The sequence below is a fragment of the Accipiter gentilis genome, chromosome 10, assembly GCF_929443795.1.
Source record: "Accipiter gentilis chromosome 10, bAccGen1.1, whole genome shotgun sequence".
NCBI classification, from domain to species: Eukaryota; Metazoa; Chordata; class Aves; order Accipitriformes; family Accipitridae; genus Astur; species Astur gentilis.
In genome coordinates, this window is record NC_064889.1 from 32534930 (window position 1) to 32559838 (window position 24909).

General features: G+C 47.0%; 1 protein-coding gene across 13 annotated transcripts; it reads left to right on the top strand.

Moving 5' to 3' along the window:
* Positions 1 to 1362: 1362 nt before the first annotated feature.
* On the top strand, positions 1363 to 24654 carry EXOC7 (exocyst complex component 7). Of its 13 annotated transcripts, XM_049813159.1 has the most exons (22): positions 1363 to 1576; positions 2384 to 2449; positions 3527 to 3711; positions 4404 to 4509; positions 5053 to 5275; positions 6569 to 6736; positions 7790 to 7801; positions 12780 to 12872; positions 13860 to 13928; positions 15287 to 15432; positions 15759 to 15911; positions 16615 to 16713; positions 17297 to 17359; positions 17684 to 17750; positions 20191 to 20229; positions 21285 to 21350; positions 22105 to 22225; positions 22654 to 22749; positions 23022 to 23085; positions 23622 to 23663; positions 23841 to 23974; positions 24400 to 24654. In XM_049813159.1, the coding sequence occupies exons 1-22, from the start codon at positions 1517 to 1519 to the stop codon at positions 24500 to 24502; spliced, it is 2175 nt and encodes a 724-aa protein (XP_049669116.1). In that variant the 5' UTR covers positions 1363 to 1516; the 3' UTR covers positions 24503 to 24654. The 13 variants fall into 13 exon arrangements, with proteins under 13 accessions (XP_049669116.1, XP_049669120.1, XP_049669119.1 ...); XM_049813163.1 differs by lacking the exon at positions 23622 to 23663; XM_049813162.1 differs by lacking the exon at positions 20191 to 20229.
* The last annotated feature ends 255 nt before the right edge of the window (positions 24655 to 24909 follow it).

Genomic DNA, 24909 nt, shown 5'->3' on the forward strand with positions numbered 1-24909 from the left:
TTTATTCACTCTCTACTACCCAGCCTGGCAGCTGCGACATGGACTGGGTGCCTCTATCCCAGCTCCCCCTCTTTGCTCTGAGGGCTCAGTCACCCCATGAGGGGGTGAGGAAGCCTTTTCGCTGGCTCTTCAGGAGATACATAGCACTACACTGGGGAGCACACACAATTGTTCCCCAGGCTCAGCAAAGGGAGATTTCCTTTCGGCTCTGGCTGCCCTTTGAATGAGGGGGTGAACATTAGCAGAAAGTGCATGGATTGCTATAAAAAAAGAGATGGCTCTGCTGTACATGGGGGGAAAAACCTTCCCAATCACACCAGCCCAGTGGGGAAAAGCACAGGAGATGCTGGGCGCTGACCCTGGACAGGGTTTTTCTCTCTTATACCCACAGAACATGATCCCCTCTAGCAGGTGTCCCCATAAAACAAGGGCAGGCAATCATGGCCGGGCAATGTCACACATAGAAAACACAGCGCCCTGGCTCTGCATCACCGCTCGCAGCAGCCAGAGCCCCAGCACAGCTGTTTGTAGCATGATAAGGTGGGTTATGAAATGCACTGAAGTTGTTGAACAAAAGAAGACCTTCGGGGCCTTTCCAGAGCCCAGGGTGGTTTGACAAAGGGAAGATGGATGGGTACACGCCAGTCCCTTCGCGTGGCAGGAGCCTTGCCTTGGAGCAGCACAAGACGGCGGGAGGCTGGGACTGTCTGTACTGATAAAACCAGCTCCCTGCTCCAGGCTGGACATGGTTTATGAGGATGCAGAGCCCCATAACTGCCCAGTGTGTGATAAACCCAGCCACTGCCATCTATGCTGCAGCAGGGAGAAGGTGGCAGCTTGCCTGTAGTGGTAGCCTTTCTTTCTGGAAAACAGATGCGGGACACGGGTACAGTGAACTGCACTCCTGCAAACGCCTACATTTGCATAATTCATATTCAAGTCTCTGTAATTTCATTTCCCTGGGCCCAAACCCCTATAATCTTCCTCCACACCTTGCTTCACCCGCCAGGTGTGTGGCAGAGTGGGCCTGGGCCTGGGCACACCAGCAGCTCAGCAGGGGTGAAGCTGGGTGGCTTTGGACCTCCGTCAGGACCCCGTGTCCTGTGGAGACGTCGCTAATACTGGGGTTGGAGGGGTTCGGCTCGGCCAGGCTGTAGTGAGGATGGTGGGCTTGGGGAGCCAAGCCTGCCCTGAGAGAAAGGGAGTGCCACACTGGGACCCGCCACACTTCCAACATGGCGGCGCAGCCTGCCCGCCACTCCCAACCTGGCCGCTACGGAGGGCAGTGCGCATGCTCCTGTTCCCCTCTAAGACAACGGCGCATGCGCCTCACGGCTCGTGCCTTTCCGGCCCCTACTTAAGTAGAGGCCACTCTCTAGATGGCGGTTGGCCTTGCCGCGCATGCTCAGTGTGTCTTGCCGCTCACAAGATGGCGCCGCGGCAGTGACAGGGGGTAGAAGAGGGTGTCTGCAGTGGGACTGAACAGAGGAGTGCGGCCCTGGCACCCCGCAGCAGGATGATCCCCACCGAGGAGGTGTCGGCCCGCAGAAGGGAGATCGAGGGCAAGCTCAAGCAGGTGGGAGTGGGCGGGGGACTTGCTGCGGGCCCTGCCGGGGCTCTGGGCTTGGGCATGCGCCCGCAGCCCCAGCGCGTTGCCTGGGAGAGGGGGCTGGGAGCTGGCCTGGAGGTCCCCACCGGACCTGGGAGCGTCCCGGGACTCCCTAAGGGCCTGTTCACATCACTCCGGGCCTGGCAGCATCCCCAGGCCTCCTTCAGGGCCTAGGGCTCTGGTTTTCAGGGTCAAGGGGTATCTCTTCCCCCCCCCCCCCCCCCCCAGTTTGGGCCTGGGTCCACCCTCTTAGGGCCTGGTAGCTTCTGGGTGCTCTCCCTTGAGGTCCTCGGGTCCAGCCTTGCAGGCTGCTATTTCCCCCGATCTCTGAGCTTTGGTGACTTGAAAACAGCCCCCGGTGGTTGCTTTGCTTTGGCCACTTGAGTTTATGGCCATGAGTGGGATTTGGATGGTGCCTGTGCAACACCTGTGTTGTGCTGTGGCAGGGAATCATGTAGTCTGGGTCAGTGTGCCTCTGTGTTAAAGGTGTTAATTTGATACTAACTTTTGTTGTGCTAAGGCTTGTGGGCTCACGGTATCAAAGGGAAATGAGTAATCCATAAAAACCTCACTTATTATGTTATGTGTCTCTCACCTTGGGTCAATTGCCCTGATTTCTATTAAGAGGTGGCATATTAAGATATGGCCTCAGGATCAGACCAAACATGGTTTGCTGCAGTCTTTACCAGGACTTACAAAAACCTACATGTAATGTTTTGCGACTTAAATGCTTAGTGTTCAGTACTGAAAACTATTTTTTTGTCCTACTGACAGGAAGAAGAAACTCTGTCTTTTATCAAAGAGAGCCTTGAGAAGAGTGACCAGCTTACAAAGAACATGGTAAGGAGGTCCTTGAAGTTCAGCCCTCATGTTTGGCCTGGGTTTACTTTTTCTTAGGAGAATCTGTTTTCAAGGCTGTCATTGTGCCCATCTGAGGAATACAGAGTAATGAACCACTTGCTCTGCATCTGCGTTTTACACTTCAGTGGCTGGGCAAAGGGAAAGACTGATGAACGTTTCAATCCTAAGCTTCTCTCCTGGGGAGATGAGGGCTCAAATGAGCTGTTGGCCTTGTCTCTTCGCAGTCTGTCCTCTCTCTTGGGAAGAGGTATTAATAGACCCCAGGCTAGTTTGTGTAACAGCATCATGTTATTGCTTCATAAAGTCAGGCCTTTTTTTGAGTTTTATTTTGGGAGTGTTCTGTTGAAGAGGTAGAAAGTAATGATTGTGCTGTAATTGCTCGTAAGCCCTCACCTGGTGTATTATGTCCAGTTTGGGGCTCAGTGCATTAAGAAAGTCATAGAGGCACCCAGAGAAGTGTGGAAAACATGACATAGGAGTGAATCTTGAAAGAATTGCATTTTGGCCTAGAAGAGATGACGTTAAGGCACCCTTTATGAGCTTACTAAGGTTTTGCACCTTTCAGAAGCAATATTACAGTCCCTTTAAAAAACCAATTGTCTATGATGGAAAAGAAGGTTCTCACTATACTGGTCCTGTGCCTCCATGTCATGCATCTCATGTTTGCATTTTAGTGGTATGGAGCAAAGTGGCTGCTGGTTTATGCTTTTGTTGCTCCTTTTTACTTGGGATACCTCCAGGCAGTTCCTGTGGATTTGTTTTCTGCTCTCAGATAAAATTTTGCTCCTCCTTAGTACTGTCTTGGAACATTATCTTCATGCTTTACAAACATTTAGCTAAGGATTGGCCCGTCTCTGTATGGCAGGTGATGCGTTTTGTGATTTTTAACAGAAATTAGGACATAGAGCCTAAGGAGCCATGGCAAGTTAGTAGTAGAGCCCAAAAAGAGAAGCTGGGACCTGAAGGTCCCTGATTGCCCTGTTCTAACTGCTACCCTACTGTATGAATCCATGTGGAAGGATGTTTTCAGTTCTCTGTTTCTCTCTTGGCGTGTAGGTTTCTATCCTCTCCTCCTTTGAAAGTCGTCTGATGAAGCTGGAGAACTCAATCATCCCTGTCCATAAACAGACAGAGAACCTGCAGCGCTTGCAGGAGAATGTGGAGAAGACCCTGTCCTGCTTGGATCACGTCATCAGTTACTACCATGTGGCTAAGGACACAGAGAAGATCATAAAGGAAGGGTGAGTGGAGCAGCTAGATCTTGCTGGGGAGCTTCATCCTACTGAACTTCTGGGGTAGAGGTAGGGGAGCTGACTCTACATGCTCATCATAATGTTCTTGTACTCTTCCCACACTCGTTCCCCACCATCAGTCCACAATAAAGCTGCCTGACTTGAGCTTCAGCAATCCCCAGAGGGCAAAGTCTGCTCAAACTCTGCATTGGTGTCTCTTCCAGGTTTTGCAGACATGCTGCCATATGAATCTCATGAGCATTGGTGGCTTCTCTTCTTTCCTCTGCCCTTTTCCCAAAGGTTCTTCCTGCCCTGTTGATGTTGTCGCTGCATCCAGGATGAATTGGAACTGTTCTGGAGCCTGCTTTCAGTCTCCAGGAGGGTGTTGTGATGGCGCTTCTCTGGGATGGGACGTGCAGCTTCCTCTACCTTCCCATCAGGGCCTGACTGGGAGAGGAAGGCAAGGCTGCAAGTTGTGTGCTGCTCAATCATCAATACTTGTGCACTTGCTGTATGGATTGGGTATTCTGCTGTGGCACTGAGTGGAGGCAAAAGGGAATCCCATGGTCTCCTCCTAGTTGAAGAAAAGGGAATTGTAATTTTCCCTGTTATTTTTATCCTGAGCTTGGTCTGGTGCTTTCTTGATATCTTCCTTCTTTGCTTCTTGGGGGACTGCTTTTTATTTTTGGTTTTATTTTCAGCCCCACTGGGAGGCTGGAGGAATACTTGAATTGCATGGACAAAATCCAGAAGGCAGTAGAATACTTCCAGGACAACAATCCGGACAGCCCAGAGCTGAACCGTGTGGTAGGTTGTGGGTCTGGAACCTGGCATGGGCGAGAAGAGGGACAGAAGCAGCCCTGCTGCTTGCTTTCTTGCTGCGAGAGGCTGACAGGCTTGCTGCCTGGTGAAGGAGGTGTTTGGGCACAGCTGAAGAAACTATTGTTTTGACTTCTGTTTAAGTCTGTGTTCAGCAGCGTTTCTGCTTGTGGCATTTTGCTCTTTCTATGCATTGTGCCAGCAGGACTTCTGAAAGCATATCTTGCACATGTGGTGTAGTTGATTGAACTCCTACTCCTCCTGAGTAGGTCTTGTCAGTCCTTCAACTGCTTGAGCAGAATGGGAGGTGTGTTTAAATCCCACTTGAAGACTGAGCAACTCCCAAGCATTTTTTTTTATTTAATTAGCTTTAAAAGTCTCTTAGTTACAAGCGTTGTTGGAGTTTGAAGCATGCGGTACTTGACAGTGGTTAGAAATGCTGCAGAAAGTACATTCTTATGCAGAAATACTTGTGAGCAACTGAATCCTGAAGCCCTGTGCTGCTTCTGTTCTTCTGCTGTTTTGTGCCAGAAATCCCTCTTTGAGAGGGGCAAGGAGTCCCTGGAATCGGAGTTCCGCAGCTTGATGACACGACACACCAAGCCAGTCCCACCTATCCTCATCCTGGACCTGATCAGTGGGGATGATGAAATGGAGACTCAGGAGGAGATGTCTCTGGAGCACCTCCCGGAGAGTGTCCTGCATGATATCATCCGCATTTCTGGCTGGCTGGTGGAAAATGGCAGGAATCAAGGTTGGTATGGTTGCATGTTGTTCCCTTGAAGAGCACTCACCTGATACAGAACTACAACTACTTACCACGTGTGGTTGAGATCAAAAGTAGGGTGTTGAGGGTTGTGTGTAGCACTGCACAGCTTGGCTTGTAGATCACACACCTTCAGCCATGAAGCCTCTGCTCGGGTGCTGCTGTGGCTAACAAACCGCGAGTCATGCTGCTGTTGGTAGGTAGCAGCGCTAGCAGAACTAGTGACTGCCTTTGTGGCACCTTTTAGGTGAGTAGTTCAGTCTCCTTTCAATCACCTTAAGATCCTGCTTTCTTTACAGTGATTGTGGTGAGACTGAAGTGGTTTTTCAGTTGAACAGAATGATGTCCTGGTAGCTATGATGAAAGAACTGTGTAAATAAAGCACAAATTATCTTAATGCATAGCCTGTCCTATAGCAGAACTCTATTTAACATGCATCTGTAATGCCTTCTGATGGAGCTGCAACTATCTAGTGCTCAGGTATTAAATGTGCAAGACACTGGTCATTTATTCCCATGTGGGAACTATTTTTGAACAGAACTTTTTGTATTAAATGTGACCAAGGGCAGGGAGAAAGCAGCACAGACGACTTTCTTCAGTCAGTACGTCTCTTCTTCTTTTCTGTTCTGCAGCATCAAAATCTGCCGACAGCTTTATACTCCTGTATTAACTTTTCCTTTGGGAGAGAATGACTTTGTGGTCTTGTTACAGGAAACCTGTACTTTCACATACATATAGCTACTAGAATCACCCCCAACTTCAATGATTTACTTCTGAGTGGGGATTACTGTGCTTACCAAGTATGACGAACATCTTTAAAAGCTTCTTAAAAATTTTTCCACGATCAAAGGCGACTCAAGCATATATAGCATATTTTGTTAGTCAGTCTGTATTCTGCTTTCAAATTATGAACACCTCATTTAGTTCCTGAGTGCCCTTAATCCTGAGAGGTGTGTAAAATCTCTCATGAGAGAAACTGAGCACTTGAATTGACAATGTCTCGTGCAAATGTCTTCCATCAGTTCCACAACTGATGTGCTCTTGGTTGTGGTGCACAGACTTAATGTTGTGTGTGGTGGGAAAGCTGGAATGAATACTGCAGGGGAAGGAAGAAGTAGTTTATGAAGAAAATAGGAGAGGCTCTGGAAGGGAAAAACACTTGGGGTCCCACATCAATGCTAGTAAGTCCCCTTAGGGGCACAGAGTGTTTCAGGAAAGGTTTGTTTCACCGTATAGTGTTCCCTGTTTGCTTATAATCTTGTTTCTACCTTGTCTCCTTAGATTTCATGACTGTTTACTTCCAAATCCGCTCTGTCCAGCTTGACCGCTCTGTCAAGGGGCTGAAAGACCATTTCCGTAAGAACAGCTCCTCCACGGGGGTGCCATATTCCCCTGCCATTCAGAACAAAAGGAAGGACACCCCCACCAAAAAGCCAATCAAAAGACCAGGTGAGTCCTGAAGGGGCGGATCACTGTACTGGGTATCCTCTTGCCTGGTTATCGAATGCATATCTGCAAGCCTTCTCACTGGGGGGGTAGCCTCTGTGTCTAAAATGTGCTTTTAGGACAGGAGCAGGGGTGAGATTTCAGAGATGAGCACCTCTGCTCTGCCTGGATTCAGCATTGACATTACAGAAATTATCTGTCTGTCTTTGTCAAGTCATTGGGTCTGTTCTCTGGGTGATGTAAAGGGATGAGAGGGGTCCTGTATAGAGGGAGAGAAAAGGCCATTGCCTTAACAAAGGAGATAAGTAAAAAGGGACCTGAGAGGTCTATAAAAGGTTATGATCTGAGAACACCTGCCTCAGCCTTGGAATATGACATATAGACTGTGCCACAGCGAAATAGAAAACTCGGATCTGATAAAACACATAACTTTAATCATTAGTTATTAATAAATTATTATTGTGCTAGGAAACCAAGAACTCATCAGGAGTTGAGATGGGGACTAGGTGGGTGCCTACAGAAACGAGATCCAAAGTTGTCTGAATTTTGGAAGGGCTGCTAAAGCTTTTGCCTTGGCCTGTCTTTGGAAGAGCTATGAATGGGGCTAGTGGGTTATTCCACCTCTCCACGTAATGGAGTTTTGCTGCATTTTCTGCAGCTGGTGAGGCCGGTCACTCCCGTGTGCCAGAGGGCAGAGCTGGAGTTCCCATCTCCTAAATGTGCCATCTAGTGGGAGCACAGCCAGAAAGAGGGCCAGCAAAAGCTAGCACCTACCTCCCACAGCAGCACAGTGGTATTGTCCCTCCGTGTGTCACAGCACCCTGTTGTCTCCTCTGTAATAGTGGTGAAAGTCAGATGAAAGCTGTGGGTTTACCTGGCCAATACTCTCCCACCCTAATATTTTTTCTTGTTTTGTCCAAATACTCTTACTGGGTTCAGGAAAATAATAATAAGTGTGGGTAGGGACTGGGAATGGATGGGATGGGGAAAGGGAGGAAAAGAGAGATCCATTTTAATTTTGTTGTGTTTATTTTTATAATCCTGATGTGAATGCAGTCCTCATCCCAGGTAACGTGTGTCTATGTGTGTGCGTGTGCTGGCCCTGGTGCTCGCTCTCTTCACTTCTGTGTGTGGAGCGGCTTTGCTGGGCCTCTTCTTGCTAAAGCAGAGGGTGTGCCTGGGATATTTGGAGAGGGAGGGCTGCCTGGCCTCTGCCTGGCCTCGCAGAGGCCTGCCTCTGTGACATCCAGACATCACTCCTCTGGTCTTTTAAAATCAGTCTGTGCCATTGCTGGTGTGCCCTGGAGCTGTTCCTGAAAGCTGATGTGCGAGTTGCAGTTGGTGAATGTGAATTTCAGTGGATTTTCCCCTGTTGGCAAAGCATCATGTGACAAGGGGATGTGTCACCCCACACTTGGCTTTCCTCTGGAGTTTGGCAGGTAGTTATTTGCTTAAGAATTTGTCCCCAGTGTTGGGAGAGCTGTAGAGGACAATATCCTCCTGCTAAAGAGTACTAGCTATGCTGCAGATGGCAGAAAAACAGTGTTTAAAATTGCTCCTAAGCATGATGGCAGTCATTTGCGTTCGGCTCCTGAACACTGGCTCCTGCCCAACAGCATGATTACAATAGGTAAAAATTATTTTTGTGTGGTTCAGTAGCTCTCTTCTGGAAGGATCCCAGGAATCTGTAGTTGAGCCATGAGGAACTCAGGTTGCAGATGCTTCAGATTTGGTCCACAGTTCTCAGTTATCACCTGATACTGAAAAGGTCCCTGGGTTTTGATTGCTGTCAAGTAAGCATGGTCAGCAGACATTTCTGAGCAGCCTGCCAAATGGTAACCTCTCGCCTATGCTTTAGGTAAATGATCAGAGGTGGAGGAGATTTTTTTTTTCATGGGCAGATTAAAAAAATCCTAGCAATTTTTTTAATGTGTCTCAGATCTTGGATGCTCACGTAGAGAGTACAGAAAGGAACCCACACGTTTGAGAGCACAAGCATTTGTTCCCTACAAACAGGGCTCCTCCAAAATGGATGCATTTGGGCATCCAAAATTACTTGTCATGATGAATGTCTTGGCTGTAGATTTGCCAGGAGATTTTTATGGTTTTTTGCCCAGTTTAATTGGAGTTTGTCAGATGGGCCAGGTAGAAGGCACAGAGCATGGTCTGAATGCACTTACAGAGCTGACAGTGTGTGAAGGAAAGAACATTTCAAATGATGTATTGGGGTATTGTTAATCTCAAGAAAAAATAGTGGCTAATTTGTCTCCAGTCTTTTGTGAACAAGGACAGAGAACCAGACTGTAGCTCTTGAAGGACAGGGGTAGCTAAACCTCATACACCAGCCATCTCTTATGGCTGCTAAATTGTACTTAAGTGAAATTAAAAATGGAGGAAAAAAATAGTCTTTGAGCAGAGGTTCACTGTTTTTTCTACAGTTCCATCAGCTTTCAAGGACAGCTCTTGAGATGGAGGTCTTAACACCCTCTTCACTCTGGCATAGTGACCCTCTTCATAGCAATATTCATCTGGTGGTGTTTTGATTCCCCTGGCTTTAGCCTTTGTTCAATTATGGAAGAATTTTTTCTGTGCTATTGCTTCAGTAAGTAAAGTCAAGTTCTGCCAATTTGTGTTTCAGACAAAGGATTTTTCTCACAGTTCTAACAAGTGAGTTGATTTCCTTAGTCCTTAAGGAAGAATATCCCAGTGCACACCCCAATGCACACTTTAACCTGTTGCAAGGGATAAATAACAAACTAAATCTGATGTGCTAAAACATGTTTACCCACAAAGCAAAGTGCAAGATAGGCTACAGCTAAAGGCAAAGTGAGGTATTAGGGACAGGGTAACAAGGCAGAGATCCCCCTTTCCCCCAGGTACTATGTTGGATTCTGGAGAACGTGCTCCATATCCATGTGTTGTTTCAGAGGGTCTTAATCTCTCTGTATTGTCTTATTTGTGAGTGTACCCTCTACTGTTACAGTCCTGTTGTTACAGTATGCAGTTGAAAATCTGACTGCTGGAGATGCTTGTAAAGCAGAGTTGTCTCGTCTTAAATGAAACTTGCCAAGTCAAGTTGAACTGATGAAGCAATCTGTGGGTTTTTTTTTTTTTTTTTTAGCAGTTGGCTGTTTGAAATGTCAGCAGTCTGTTTCAGAGGGCAAGTGTATTCAGATTCCCAAATTGTCCTGCTGCAAACATTTGCTCATAACATATTGTTTCTTTGTGATGCTTGTAGACCCAGTGCTCTTTTGTTGGCTTGAGAGCAGCAGGTAGCTCAGAAGCTCTTCATTGCCAGGGAAGGATAAGGCCAGAAGATGCCAGTAGGGGCACCCAGGCTGGCTGCCTACGAGCAAAAGCCAGAGAGCTTTAGTCAGTTTTATGTGGACTCTTGCAACTAGTGCTTAAGAGGATGCATTGCCCTTCTTCTTGGTTAGAAAACTGTCTAATGGAAGAGAGAAACAGAAGAACAATGTGCAATTGGAAAACTGTGCCTCATGTATGCCCAAAAGCTACATTATTTAACAGTTGGGCTGCAGGAGCAAGTTTGAGGTGTTTTCTGACTTTTGGGGTGTTTGGGGGCTCTTTTTAAGCTATAGGGGAGCCCTTTTCCAGTTTACTTAATGTTCCAGTTTAGCTAGTGGTAAAGTGCTACTTGAAGGCAGGCAGTGGAGTCTGTGTGGCAGAATAAAGAGCCTGTTCCTGCTTCTCGCTTCCCATATTGATCACTGCCTAGCCTGAATGTGATGTTTTCATTAGTAGCTGAAACACAGTCCCATTTGGTTTTCGAGCTGCCTAATAGGGGAAAACAATCATGGAACAAAAGCATTTGGCTTCCACGAGAATCCATTAAAGCCTAATTACAATGCTAAGTAAGAGGGATACAGCAGCATTGAAGTGATGCTCGTGAACACTGAACACTTGGTGTGTGTCAGCGTAAACACAGGTAATTGTGCTTATGCAAATAAAATGCAGCAGAGGCTTTCAGTTCTCATCTGAGAAGAAACTGTCAGGGGTGGACTGTGGAGACGTGCACTGCATAGCTGTGAAGTGAGATCTTATTGACGGCAGCAGCAGTTGTATTGTCTGCTTGGTTTTCACAACAATTTACCCTCCTTCCCCCCGCACCCCCTCCCCACCCCCGGATGCTTGAAAGTGGGAAAGATGGAAGAACAGTACCTGGGTTGAGCTGCTCTGGATCAGCTAGGCCATGGTAACAGCAGTGAGAAAGAGCCTAGTGCATATCTCCAGAGCTTGCTACGGCCTTGCTTGCTCAGAGGAACTTGCTGTTGTCCAAGCTCTTAAGGTTTCTGAAAGTAGCTAAGAATAAAGCAGAAGTGTTGGGTGTGAAGAGCATCGGGAAGCTTGAAAGAAGAGGCATAGCGCTCTCATTTGATAATATGGCAGAAGCTAGGAGCAAATGCATCAGCACAACAAGGGTGTAAGTCTTCCCACCTCCCTGATGTGCATGTAGAGGGGAGAAGTTTCCTGCTAGAAGCATGTGTTTTATGGATGTGATTTTTTTTTTTTCTTTAAGTGGTTGAGAACACTGAACGGGTAGAAGAAAAATGTTGCCAGTGAAACGTTACGCTTTAGGAACTATGTTCTGTTATTTAGTAAGTGCACCAGGTTAAGGCAGCTTCGTAATTCAGTAGGAACTTCTCTCTCCTGTTCTCCCCCATTAGAGATGCAGTGTCTGGGTGACTTGAAGTTTCCTTCCCGCTGCCGTATATCCCTTTATGGGATGATGCTGTTCTGCAGCACTGCGTATTTGGGCTTCCCCTCAGGATAGCGGTCCTCAGCATTTGGGCAGCCAACACTCATTTCCAGGCTGTACTGTGGCTCACAGTTACTGGTGGAAGTAGGGCCCTTGTGCATGTTTGAAGAATTTATTGCTTTAAAACGGAAGAACAATTCTTAATTTTGGCAGCAGCATTTTTATTTCTTGGATCCTTCTTCATTTACTCAGCCCAGTTCTGTTTCATCTGTGTCTCCTATAGAAACTCCTTCTACCTTCCCAAAACTTTCCATTCCCTGTTGTGCGGGCAACAGCAAAGCTCTGCTGTGAGAGGGTGTCCATGTGCTTGTGATAATTGTAGCTTGTTGCATGACTACTAACCTTTTAATGTGGAAACAGTGCTTAGTCTTCAGTTGTCACATTAATGCTTTGTTTTGTGCTTTCTAGCTGTATATCCAGCATTGGCTTTTGTTCAGTTCTGTCTGTTTTTTGTGTGTGTTAAGTATAAATCTTTTAACCCAGTGTTATTTATTTTTTTCCATGGTTTTAATTGATTTGCAGTTCCTTAGAAGAGAAGTGTCTTGGGGATTAGGGTGACTTAATGGGAGTTAGACATGGGTGGGCAGCATCCATTATTCTGTGATTCCTGTGATGGGAATTGCTGCTGCAATTGTTCTCTCAAGCCCAGGGGTTGTCACCCTTTTATCGCTTCCTGTAATGCCAGAGATCATTCCTTGTCTTGGCTGTGGGGCTCCTGATGGGTCTATATTGAGCATGCTCAGAAAATACCCCTTGGAAAGGCACCTCTTTCTGCAGCGCTAACCAAACAGCTGTGATTGTGGCTCTGGGGAGCAGGCGATGTGTTGCTGGACTGGAGTTGTCCGTACTGCAAATCCCTGTTTCCACAGCTGAGGAAATGCAACAAACCTTGTACACTTGGATGCAGAGTACCAGCTTAGATAAACTCATTACAGGGAAGGGTGCTGTGTTGCTTCCCTTCTCTGATCATGTTTTCTCACCCAGCTGTGCCACCTCACCAAACTGTTTGAGCACTTCCTGATTCTGTAACCCTGGTTGCAATTCATGGCTCTACCCTCAAAGCAGGGAAACAGTCTGGAAATGCCATTGTACCTGCACACTTGGACATGAGTTTGGGGTTCATGTTTCTGTACTGAGCATGCTCATTGGTGTCCGGCATCCTCTTGCTGGGCCCAGGTGACTTGCTGGTGGAGGGCTGGTGTTCTGGGTTTGTTTTCTTTCACTCATTTTCTAGGTCTTCTTGTCTCTTCTCTCTGGCTCTGGTGACAGGCACGATCCGTAAGGCTCAGAACCTTCTGAAACAGTACTCTCAGCATGGTCTAGATGGGAAAAAGGGGGCCTCTAACCTCATTCCTATGGAAGGTAATCACAGCTCTAGCTACTTCACCCTTGACTTTCTCTGTGTATCAGCCTTGCTTTTCCAGGTGGGACTTCCATTAGCCTAGCGATTGGTGGACAGCATTGGATAGGTACAGCTATCCTTGGGGAACCAAGGAGATGCTGGAGGGCCAAATTATTTTTCTGAATTTAGTGTCTGAATTTCTCTGTAAACATGAGTACAGGTGGAGAGGAATGTTACCTTAAAGCAGTTGACCCACCATAGCCACCTGGCTAATGGAAGCTCTACTCTGATGACATCTGCTTGTGGTGTTTCTATTCTCATTTCTTTTTGCCTGGACTTTGAGACATTCAGTTTCCTAGTGACCTTTCCAAACCTGATGCTGAAGTGTCAGACCATAGCTAGCTCAGAGCATTGTGTCTGTACATCTTCTCTGTGGAGACCTACCTAAATGGTCATCTTCCATGTTCTGATCTCCTCTGCTCATAGAAGTTGTACCAGATAGGGGAGAAGAGGTCACTTGCTTCAAAGCATCTGTGTGACCTTTCTGCCTCCTGCTATGTATGCATACAAAGTAGATATCTTCAGCACCTACAGTGCAGTCTACTAAATCCCAGATGGTGACTACTATCACTCATTGGGGGGAAAAAAATTCTTGTGCTGAGCAGGAGATGGGCTTTGAGTTTGGATTTGTAATGGTTGTGGGTACAAATTGGATGTCTGGTGCCTGCTGTCCCATTCAGAACTTATGACAGAAGATTCAAGGGTCTCCTGTGGCCCAACAAATGACTTAACTCGCACTTCTCATCAGGTTTCAAAGGGTTGCTACCGCTACATAGCCCAACAAAGGGATTTGGTCAGGTAGCATTCCTGGGACTGTGTAGGGAAAAAAGTGTCCATCAGATCAAAAAAGCCAAGCTTGAAGCGGCTTCCAGCCAGTGTGAGCATCCATGCTGTAACCACCCTGGATAAATTGCGCCTTCTGTTTGTGCCGGCTGACATCTCACTAGGTCATGAGCATGATTTACGAGTTAAACACCTTTCCGATACCCTGAGCGACAAGCATGGGCCGGCTGCTGGTAAGTACCATGTTGTCACTTCATAACAAGCTGGCTAACATCCCTTCTTTTCAGCATGTTTCACAGTAGTTTTGTAGCCAGTGGCTGTTCATCTATGTGGGCAGTCCTGGAGCATGGGCCTTCTCTGGCTAAGAAGCTCTGGCTCTTCTCAGTAGAATTCACTCCTACTAATCACACACACCCCAAGCCCTCAAACAGGGAACCCCAACTTTGTCCAACCAAAGAATGGTGGCCACCGTGCTGAGGGGCACTTTCCTATAGGTAGCTGCTGGCTTGTTTGGTGCTGAAGTGAACCAAACAGAAAAGGGATCACATGTGGCATGTGATAAAGTGGCTGCTCTCCACCGTAGGCAGTCTCTAAAACCACATCACGTTTGTGTGTCCCCTGCTGACCAGAGCTTTTCAAAGATGAACCTGAGGGACCTGTCAGTGTAGGGAAGAATTGGTTCTTTCTCCATCAAAAGTTGCAGATGTTGCTTGGAGGAGAGAAGCAGCAGCAGCAGTCCATAGCTTAGAGAAGGCCTCTCTGTGTAATCTTACTGTCTTGTAGTGGTTACTACAGGGGTCCGAGTAATGCAGGATGGTGTGAGTCCATTTGTGTCTGTCTTGCTGACGCATCCAGCTAGTGGTTGGCATGAGTTGGTGCAGGCCCTTGTATCATACTGGCACTTCTCATGCTTACCACATAGGTTCTTTGATGGATCTTTGTCAGAGGTATTCATATGCTAGAACTCAAACATTTGCATTTGTATGCAGCATTGTGTGACAGATAGCTCACCTAGCTGTGCTGATATTCCTGCTTCATAGGATTTAAATGTTCATCTGCCTGGTTTTTTATCTTGTGTTTCTGCCTATGGGAAGAAGCTGCCTTCCAGGACAGCCTTGATTTCCCAGAAATGTTGATGCAAAATGGCAATTCTTCATCTGCATGATGGATGGTGATAAAGAATTCTAAAAATACAAGCAGAGATGTTGAATAATTCACTTCAGACCTTCCTGAGTTTAGTACTCTCTGTTCAAGCCCTTGATTAAATTTAGTCTTTATCCAAGAAGAGCTCCAAACTTGCCTTCTGTCATGAGGCCGGAAAGAGCTGGTGTCCTGATGAGCCTGTTTCCTGAACTGCAGATGACTTTGCATGCCTCCTGCAGGGTATGCGTAGCTTCACATGCACAAACCCAGGGGGCAGGTTTGGTGAGAACCTGACTCTTGTTCTCACGGAAGGATGGGTGCAAAGCCAGAACCACCTTTTCCAGAAGAACCTTGTGCTCCTTGTGTAAACCAAGGCCTTGGAGTGAGCAGAGCTGCTGGAAGCTCAGTATGAATTCTGTTCTCTCTTAAAGCCATCTTGCCCTTACAGGGAGGGATGACGTCTTTGACATCGAGATTGATGCGTACATTCACTGCGTTAGTGCCTTTGTCAAACTGGCCCAGAGCGAATACCAGCTCCTGACAGAAATCGTCCCGGAGCACCACCAGAAGAAGACCTTTGATTCTCTCATCCAGGTTAGTTGAGCCTCTCTACTTGGCTTCTCTTGTAAAGGATACACACAAAGTCTGTTTCCCTTCCTCTGTGTTGTGAGGATGTGTATTCCACCACCTGCTGTGGGTGCCCAAGAGCACCACCACTACTAAGCTTGTCCTCCAGGACCTGTTCAGGCAACCAGGGCCTGCACAGACCCTGGAGAATGTGTGCCCAGAGTCACTCACTGGGTACCGCAAATGACCCATCGGCTAAATTGGCATCCTTAACAGGTATCTGGCATTGAGCCCCTTGTGCTGCCTGGGCAAAAGTCATGCTACTTCCTTCTGACTCTCTGGCTTTATTGCAGGAGTCATTGGATAACTTGATCATGGAGGGGGATAACATTGTCTCAGCTGCCCGGAAAGCCATCATCCGACACGACTATTCGGCTGTGCTCACGATCTTCCCCATCCTTAAGCATCTCAAGCAGATGAAGCCAGAATTTGACCAGGTCTTGCAGGTAAGCATGATGGGATTGGAGAGGGTCCTGTGGCTTGCATTGTCTGGAGAACTTTTTGAAAGGGTTTATCACAAAGGGGCTTTGAAGAAAGCCATGCTGCTTCTGTCCTCCAGCATGGATAGGAAGTGACACATATCTAGCTTGTTCCTTTCTGTGATGGTCAAACAGCAACTCAGCATCTCTCAGCAGCAGTTCTTTTCAGTTCAAGTCATGACCCAGTGATGGACCATCTACATCATTCTGCTGTATACATGGCCTCTGAGGTGTTTCATCTCCGATACCATTGAGCTTAGTTTAGACTGTGCTCATTGATGTCTGGAAGATGGGCTACTCTGAGGAGAGCCTGCTTGGACGATGCCACAAGGTTCTCCAGGTGTCACATATGGCATCCAGGTTTAGCAAGGCTCCGTTCCATCTGCTTCCAGCTGGTGACTGTGATGCACCAACCTCCTGTATCAGGTACTGTGTAAGAGGTAACATGAGAGGTAGCAAGTCCTGGTCACCGTTAGGGTCACAACACCTTCCCTTTCTGGCTGGCAGAAGAATGTGGGATTTCACATGTTGATGGTGCTGTAAATATTCTCCTGGCACATGGGGAATGGAGAATGAGATGCTGGGGTGGGGGATCATGGAGGGTAGGTACTGAACGAAAGTTCAGATAATCTTAGTTTTCTTTCTCTGATCTGTTATGGAACTATTCCAGGGAACTGCAGCAGGCACTAAGAACAAACTGCCAGGGCTGATCACTTCCATGGAGACCACTGGTGCAAAGGCACTGGAAGAGTTTGCGGACAACATTAAGGTAGGATTCTCCTCAATGTTCTCCCTGGCAAGACCAGCAGACTTGGAAGAGGGGTTTTCTGAGGACAATCCCTGTGGGAGCTTGCTGGATTGCTTTGGACAGTCAGCTGCAAATACCAAATGCTTGGCGCTGATTTCAAATACAGGAGGCCTCTGCCTAAGACCCTTAACAGGCATACTACAGATAATTTGACATGAGCTTCCAGGCCTCTGCAGATACCAAGTCAATCTTAGAATTTAATCCTATTTAAAAAGAAAGGACAATTGTTGATTTGAAAATTTTTGGAGGACTCATGTTAAACTGTCCTGTCCCTGTGTAAGGTGGGCTTGGTGAATACACTGCCCAGTAGGTTGGCTGAACATTTGATGGTCACATGCTGAACAAACCCCTGTGGTTCTAGAGCTGCTGGTGCATAGGAGCTGTGGTTTCTGAGCACCAGGAGATGGCACTGCAAGAGCTGGGTCTGAGGATATTGAGGGAGGCTGGATAAACAAGCCTACAGCTTACTTGCAGTAGTGGTTGTATTGTAGATGCCTTCAATTTCCCTACATGCTGACCTTATGTCTCTGTCTTCCCTTCTTAGAATGATCCGGACAAAGAATATAACATGCCAAAAGATGGGACAGTTCACGAACTCACCAGCAACGTACGTGATGATGATTTGAACAACCCTTTGTGAAAAACAGTTTTTGTGAAGAGGTTTTAAAAAGAGCAGTAGGGAAATTTCTTAAGTTAAGCTGTCTCAGTATTGGAAGGGCAATTAACTGGCTTCCATGGAGAGATTAGCTAGTTACCCTTGCTAAGCTGTGATGTGTCTGCGTGGGTAAACGCCAGCAACTCAAAGGAGCATAGCGATTTGTTGCTTGAAGGCTTTGAAGTGTGGGGGGACAAGTGCTCTTTCATGATCCTTAATAACAAAGTGTAGGATAAACAATGTCAGTTGCTCATGACTTCCCTCCCTTGCTTCCAGGCTATCCTTTTCCTACAGCAATTGTTGGATTTCCAGGAGACAGCAGGTGCCATGCTGGCATCGCAAGGTACATACATGCATGGGGCTTGTTTGGGCATGGAAGTTCCTTCCCCAAATTGTCTGGACGTCTTCCCTAAAAAGATCAAAACTCAGTATGCACTGTGAGCTTGTTCTCCTCCTGTCCTTCACCCTGTGGTTTGTCTTGTCCTCCAATCTGCCATGACCATGTAGTTGGTTATCTGGAGAACTCCAAGGGATGCAGAGCGTTTCCCTGCTGGCCTTCCACACTTGCTCCTATTGGGTACTCTTGGGATGGTATTTATTGTTGATAGGCTCTGTGGTATCAAGAGAAGATGCCTTAGTCATTTAGCTTCAAATCTGACACTGGGCTGGTCCTCTGACTGTACTGGAGTGAGGATGGTTGGTCCAGCTGAGTTAGCTTTAGTAGGCTGTGTGTTGATGAATTGCTGCCTTTCTCTGCCACATGTTCTGGTCAGAGTATAACAGCAGCAGCAAAGATATTCTCAGCATCTAGCCATGGTCAAGCTGGGACTCCTGACCTATTCATGTTCCACGTGCCCTAGCAGAAAGACAAGTTTTAGTTCTGCTTTCCAGGATGCTAAAAAGACTAATTCCAGAAAGAAATACGTAGATCAAAAGCTGAGAGCTGCTGCCTCATCTAACAGGATGCTGCTGTCTGTCAGCTAGAACAGGATTCTTAGTTCTGTGCAGAGCAGCAGCTCCCAGCTCTCTAGTGAGCCCTTGGCCTTGGCAGAGCTCATGCTTTCAAGTAGGTAGGAATAGAGTAGACTGGAGAGGTGGAGAACTGGAGATTCAGGGGGTGCAGGGACCTGAGAAGGCATAGGCCACTAACTGGTGTTTGGAGAGGGTTAGGGAGCCCATTAGGAGCAGGGGAAGGGGGAAGCTTACAGCTGCCTCCAGAATTTTGTCTGCAATTCCTGCTTGGAAAATTCTGCCAGTTCTAAATTAACTCAAGCTAGGATGTCTCTGCTTCTTGCCACATCTCCTCTAGCCACTGCTTTGTGCCCTCTCCACTTGCAAGCTCAGAGCCTCCCATGCCTTGGCTCTCTCTCCTGGCCAAAGAGGTGGTCTGAGATTTTTCTTGGATAAACCAACTGTTTCCCATGTCCTTCCCCGAACGGTGATGTCAGCACTGTTGTTTCAAAGTCTCGACATGTTGTTAAGTAGAGATCTGTTGTGGGAGCTGATTCAAAAGGTAGCATAGGCTTTTTTATTTTTTGTATTGGCTATATAACAAAATGTGACCGCATCCATGACACGCAAGCCATTTCCTTTTTAATTGTGGCTGGTTGTCCCATCAGGTAGAGAAGGGATCCTGTTGTGTAAAGACAGCTTGAAAAAAAAAAAAGCCTCTTTGCAGTCTTTTCAATTATTAAAGCTTGAAGTTGGCATAATTGTAACAGATATGGTAACTTGGGCTGATGTGTAGTACCTCAAGAGCCATGCATGAGATGACCCACAATCCAAGTACTGTAAATCATGTTCTCCGTGTCTGCAGTCAGGCCTTAGGGACCATCTGCTGCCAGATGCTTCCTGCTTTCTGCCAGTGGTGTTCTCGTGCAGAAACAGCTCTGTCGCTTGCTCCAAAAGCTAGGACTGGCCCAACGCAGGGCACCCACACAGGGCAGAGCTGCTCTCATTTTGAGTGACACTGGTTAGTGAATGTTGGTGAAGTTGTGGTCCCTTTCTGCTGTGGACCTGCCATCACCCTAGACCAAGTATCATCAGATCAGAGGTGATTATGTCAGTAGAGTTTAAGGAGGGAGTTGCTTCTGTGAGCAGAGGTATCTGCTTTGGGATGGTGACTTGCCCCCAAGGGTTCCTCTCTAATGACAGCTTCCAGTTGCTAGCTCAGGTGTGGGTGTCTGGAGTTGGGTTAGATAACTCCGACAGTGATCCCAAGTGGTGGGAAGTACATGCAGTTTTTTCTGCAATGTTTGCCTCAAGTGGTGGCAAAAGCAAAGTTGATCATTTAAATGCACTGATGTTAATCTCTTGCTCACTGAACGGCTCTGTAGGGCCTTGTATAGCCATGCAGGGATGCTGAAGTGCAGAGTGAGGGTGAGATGGCTTTGCTCGGGTTCTTGGGAAGGTTATATGAGCTGTGCAGTTCATTTCAAGGACCAGTAAACTGCTGATGGCATGAGGAGAAGATTTCCTTTGCCTTGAAAGTGGGTTTGAACTGATTTGGAATGAGGTGTCTTGCTAAATACAAACAATGACAATACAAACTATGTCTCTAGCAGGGAAAGGAGATTACACTGTGCCTTTCCTCTGTGATCTCCACTCTGTGGCCTTGGAGGGACTCCTGCCTGCTGTCCTGTGTAGCTGTCTGTGGCTGCTCTGTGTTAATATCTGCTTTGTTCTCAATGGGATGGTGGTCTCTAACCTGTCTTTTTGCACTTTGCATTTCTTTTTCTCTCTCCTCCCTCCCCTTTTCTCTCTGCTCTGCCTAATCTTTGTAGTTCTTGGGGACACATACAATATTCCTTTAGATCCCAGAGGTAAGCAGACTTACCCACACGTACCTGTTCATATTGCCTTGGACTCTGGTGATGTATGTTAATTCTTTATCCTCCAGGAGTGGTAAATAAATTAACACATAATTGAAAAGGGAAAAAGGGGAGGGTAAGTAACTCTTGCCAGTGGGCTGGAGAGAATACAGGGGGCTTGTCACCAGCAAACAATGAAGGATGCCACATGAGGTGAAACAGGCTAAAGACACTCTCATGGTGCTGAATCTCTTTGGCACGGGTAGCAAATTGGCCCAGCTGGTATCATGCTTTATCCCATGTGCGCTCGGCTCCTTATTGTCCAACTCCCAGCAACAGGAGCCTTGTGGCCTTTCCCATGGGGTGTTTATGAACTTGGACCACCCGAGCTAGGCCTGGCTGCCAAACTCTCTGGTGGGGGAGGAGGAGATAGCTACCCCACATGTCCTGTGGGACCCATGCCCACGAGCCCTTGAGGGCAGAAAGCCATCTCTTATGCATAGACAGAAGAACATGTGCCAGCCCAGAGTCATTGCTTGTAAGGGCAGGCTTCCATGCTGGTGTAGTCTGTCGTACAGAGCCAAGCAGGCTCTATCAGCAACCATGGGGATGGCTGAAACTTTCCAGAGCCCTTCTGCTTGTTTCAATTACTGTTGTGTGCCTGCTGTTAACAGCTCCAGCTCATTTGTTCTCTGATTGCCAAGTTCTAGTGCTTACAAACCCTTTTCAGGTGGTGGGGGAAAGGATGGGGAGGATGTGTATAATGACTCTATTTCTGATCAAGAGGATGTCTTCTGAGCCCTAGGAAGGAAAGGAGAGGTTTCTGCCAGGGTGCTCAGCAGTTGATGCAGATAAAAGGATTGAGGGGTGCAGAGCTCTTTCACCCTCACCCTAGTTAAGCCACTGACAGTCGGCACTGAAGCAGGGAGCTAATTTCACTGTCGATGGGAACTCTGCGCTAATTCCATAGCAACAGGGACAAGGCTTGTTTGAATAGAGGCAGGCTGACCACGCATACCCCCCTTCCCCATGGCATGTTAACTGGCCTAAGACTCTTTTCTTTTCAGAGACCAGCTCTTCAGCTAGTAGTTACAGTTCAGAGTTCAGCAGGCGGCTGCTGAGCACCTACATCTGTGAGTACTCTGCATGTTTTCCTGTTTCTGCCCCATCAGCTGCCCCATCAGCTGTCCTTCACTTAGCTTGTTCTTGGGTGAAGAGCACAGGCTGTGTCTCTTGCTCCATGTGATCTTTCCATGTTTGAGCTGAGTCTGGGAGTGATGGAAAAAAGGGTCAAACTGGGAGTTTCAAACTGTTACAGTTAGACAGGACAAAGCATAATGCAGCAGCTCACTGTGCTGCAGAGTTTTTGTTGTCAGTTGCCTTGAACCATTCTCACCCAGTGCTTTGCACCTTCGACGCCACAGAGGCTCCTAGCTGCCAAAGGGGCTCTGTCAAATCTCAATCCTGCATTTAACAGCAAGATAGTGAGATGAGTTCACAGTACTACTTCGTGATGATCTGTTACAATGGGAATCAGGTCCTTCAGCCTCTTTTGAGATCTGAGCCTGTGTCATGGTCAGGCTGTGTCTGATCGCCCATGCTGGTCCTGGGACTTATTCTGAACATAGAATGCAACTGTATTGCCAGTTGCAACAAAGGCACTAGTTTGCAGAGAGGTTTTTGGTGACTCGCTGAGGAAAGATCTGTGTGAGGCTTGTAGGAATGTTAAGTACATGGGATTGTACCCTTGTGTGCACATGCAGTTGGGGCTGTGCTATTCACTTTGCTGTGGGTCCACAGCAACAGTACAGAGCACTCAGTTTGGATTGTCAGTAATGAGAAGTTTCAGTGCAAAAACATTTTGTTCTCTGTTTTTCCCTCTTCAAGGCAAAGTGCTGGGCAACTTGCAGCTTAACCTTCTTAGTAAATCCAAGGTTTATGAAGACCCAGCTTTGAGTGCCATTTTTCTGCACAACAACTACAACTATATTCTGAAATCTCTGGAAAAGTAAGTGTGTATCTGGGTAAATCTCCCTGAAGTCCAGACTGATTCTAAGCATGGGTTTGGAGCAGAGCTCTGCACTGAGTGCGTTTATTTGCTGTCCTGTTTCATCTCTGCTCTTTCTTCCATTCTTGAAACTGCCCTAATGAAAGCTTTGCACTATTATAAACATATAGCATTACATGAGAGTGGAAGATAAAAGCATCAGAGATGCCTTAAGTTGTAGAGAATCCTTTGATCGTGGGAGGACTGAGGACATGGCTTTAGAAAGTAACTTGGAGTAGCTTCTGTCTCACAATTTGTGCATTTCAAGGTCTCTTTTATTGTAAAGGGCAGAAAAGAACTTGCTGATAGGGGCTTGAAATGTTGCTGTTCTGCTAGCAGCCCTGAGAGCAGCTGGCTCAGGTGCTTCCTCAGGTTTTCCGTTCTTCCAGATCTGAGCTGATCCAGTTGGTAGCTGTGACACAGAAGACAGCCGAGCGGTCTTACCGGGAGCTCATTGAACAGCAGATCCAGACCTACCAGCGCAGGTCAGGTGGCATACTCTGCTCTTCCCTTAGTTTTGTCAGTTTGAGAGCTCCTTGGGAGCCAGTGCTGCTGGAGCAGTGGGAGAGATTGGCCTACCAAAGCCGAGTATTTTGGTTTCCAAGCAATTAATCTTAACTTGGGAAGGGGTCACTGTGGAAAGTTTTGGGGTGTATGTTGTCTGGGGTGGCCTTTGGGTCATGGGTGAAGACAAAGATGTTCTGGTGAGGCATGAGTAACTCTTCTTTGCCTCTTTCCTATCTCATTTCACATGCAGCTGGTTGAAGGTGACAGATTATATCTTGGAGAGAAACCTGCCTGTCTTTCAACCAGGAGTGAAGGTGAGAGGATGGGCAAGGATGGCTTTGAGGTGATAGAAACTGCCAGAAACATCTTCTCCTATGTCACATTAAAAAATTCCCAGAAATCTTCTTTATATCTCATGCCAGTATTACTCTGTAGAGTGAATACTGTGGCTGGGACAAGATGGTGAGCCGCACTGCTTTCTAATCTCCCCTGCCCCAGATTCATACAAGTCTTTTAATCTCTGCCTCTGTTCTTATATTTCGACCTGAGCAGATGCTTCTATTTTGGATTTGCCAGACCTTCCCTTAGAAAGGGTTGGAAGCATAAAGAAGTCTATTTTTGTCTGTTCTGGCTGAAAATTACCCTTGTTAAACCTACTTCAGATGAAAGCCAATTGCTGAATGTAGGGTGTGCTGCTCACTGCAGCTTGCTTTCCTCCCTGCTTTAGGAGAGGGAATTCAAGCCATGTAGGCAGGATATTACTTAAGTTGGATAGGGAGTTGTGGGCAAACACTGATGTTGGAAATTTATTTCTGGAGATGAAATAAAATCCTTTCCTTCCTTGTTGCAGCTCAAGGATAAGGAGAGGCAGATGATAAAGGAGCGCTTTAAGGTAAGGAGGTGTTAGGTGGCATAAGAACATCCCCTAGTTGATTGGGACAGACAGTCAGACCAACGATCTGCCTAAGGAGGAGACCTGTCAGTGATCAGCAGTGGAGGGGAAGAACATCAGACTCGGTATAGGGACATGATTGCAGACAGGACACTCACTGAGTTTTACTTTGGACAGGGTTTTAACGATGGGCTGGAGGAGCTATGTAAGATCCAGAAGGCCTGGGCAATCCCAGACATGGAGCAACGGGACAAAATCCGCCGGGCACAGAAAACCATTGTGAAAGAGACCTATGGTGCCTTCTTGAGCAGGTGATGACCTCTTGCAGCATTGTCCTCTCTTCTTTGGATTTACTGAGGTCTTTGGGGCCTAGCGTAGCCTGAGCTGAGGCACTTGTCTACTGTCCTTTCTTAGCTTCTCTACCTTGCACACTAAAACATCCCCAAGCTGAACTCTACTAGTTGCGAACATCTGCTGTCACCCTGATTCCTTGGTCAGGGTGAGTGCAGATGTTCTAGCTAGCACAAAGCTGTGAGCCACCCTGGGCTATTAATGTAAAACTCGGGACACCAGTTGTAATCAAGTCACTTGCTCCCTACAAGATACCCTGTCAGATTCAAGTGGGATGTGCTGGAGTGGGATCTGTGGGATCTGGAATTTGTGACAGAGGAGGGGCCAGTGGGTCTCTCTGCTGTGTTTCAGTTGTTTGCCACCTGGGGGTTGTCTTTCTTTGCAGATATGGCAATGTGCCCTTCACCAAGAACCCTGAGAAGTACATCAAATACCAGGTCGACCAAGTGGGGGAGATGATTGAGAAGCTGTTTGACACATCGGCATAAATCTCCAGCTGTCGTGTGTTCTCCAGCTGCCAAGTACAAGTCAGCACTCTTTCAGCAACCTTTGGGACTCCCTTCCCTTCTCCCCTGCCCCATTGTGGTGGGCAGGGTGTTATACTTGTATTTATGAGATTTATAAACCTGTGGAAACACTACCTCCTGGCTGTCTTTTGCCTTCTGTGGATCCTGAGCAAAGGCTCTAGATGCCCACTGCACTGCTGTGTGGGATCTTATGTTTGCGCATCTTCAGGTGTGGGTATAAATGTTCATGCTTTGCACAGCAGACATGATGAGTGTGTAAAAAAAAAAAAAAAAAAAAAAAAACAAAACAAAAAAAAACCAACAACAACAAAAAAAACCCCTAAAAAACCAAACCCACCCCCCAAAAATCCCCAACCAAAAAAAACCCC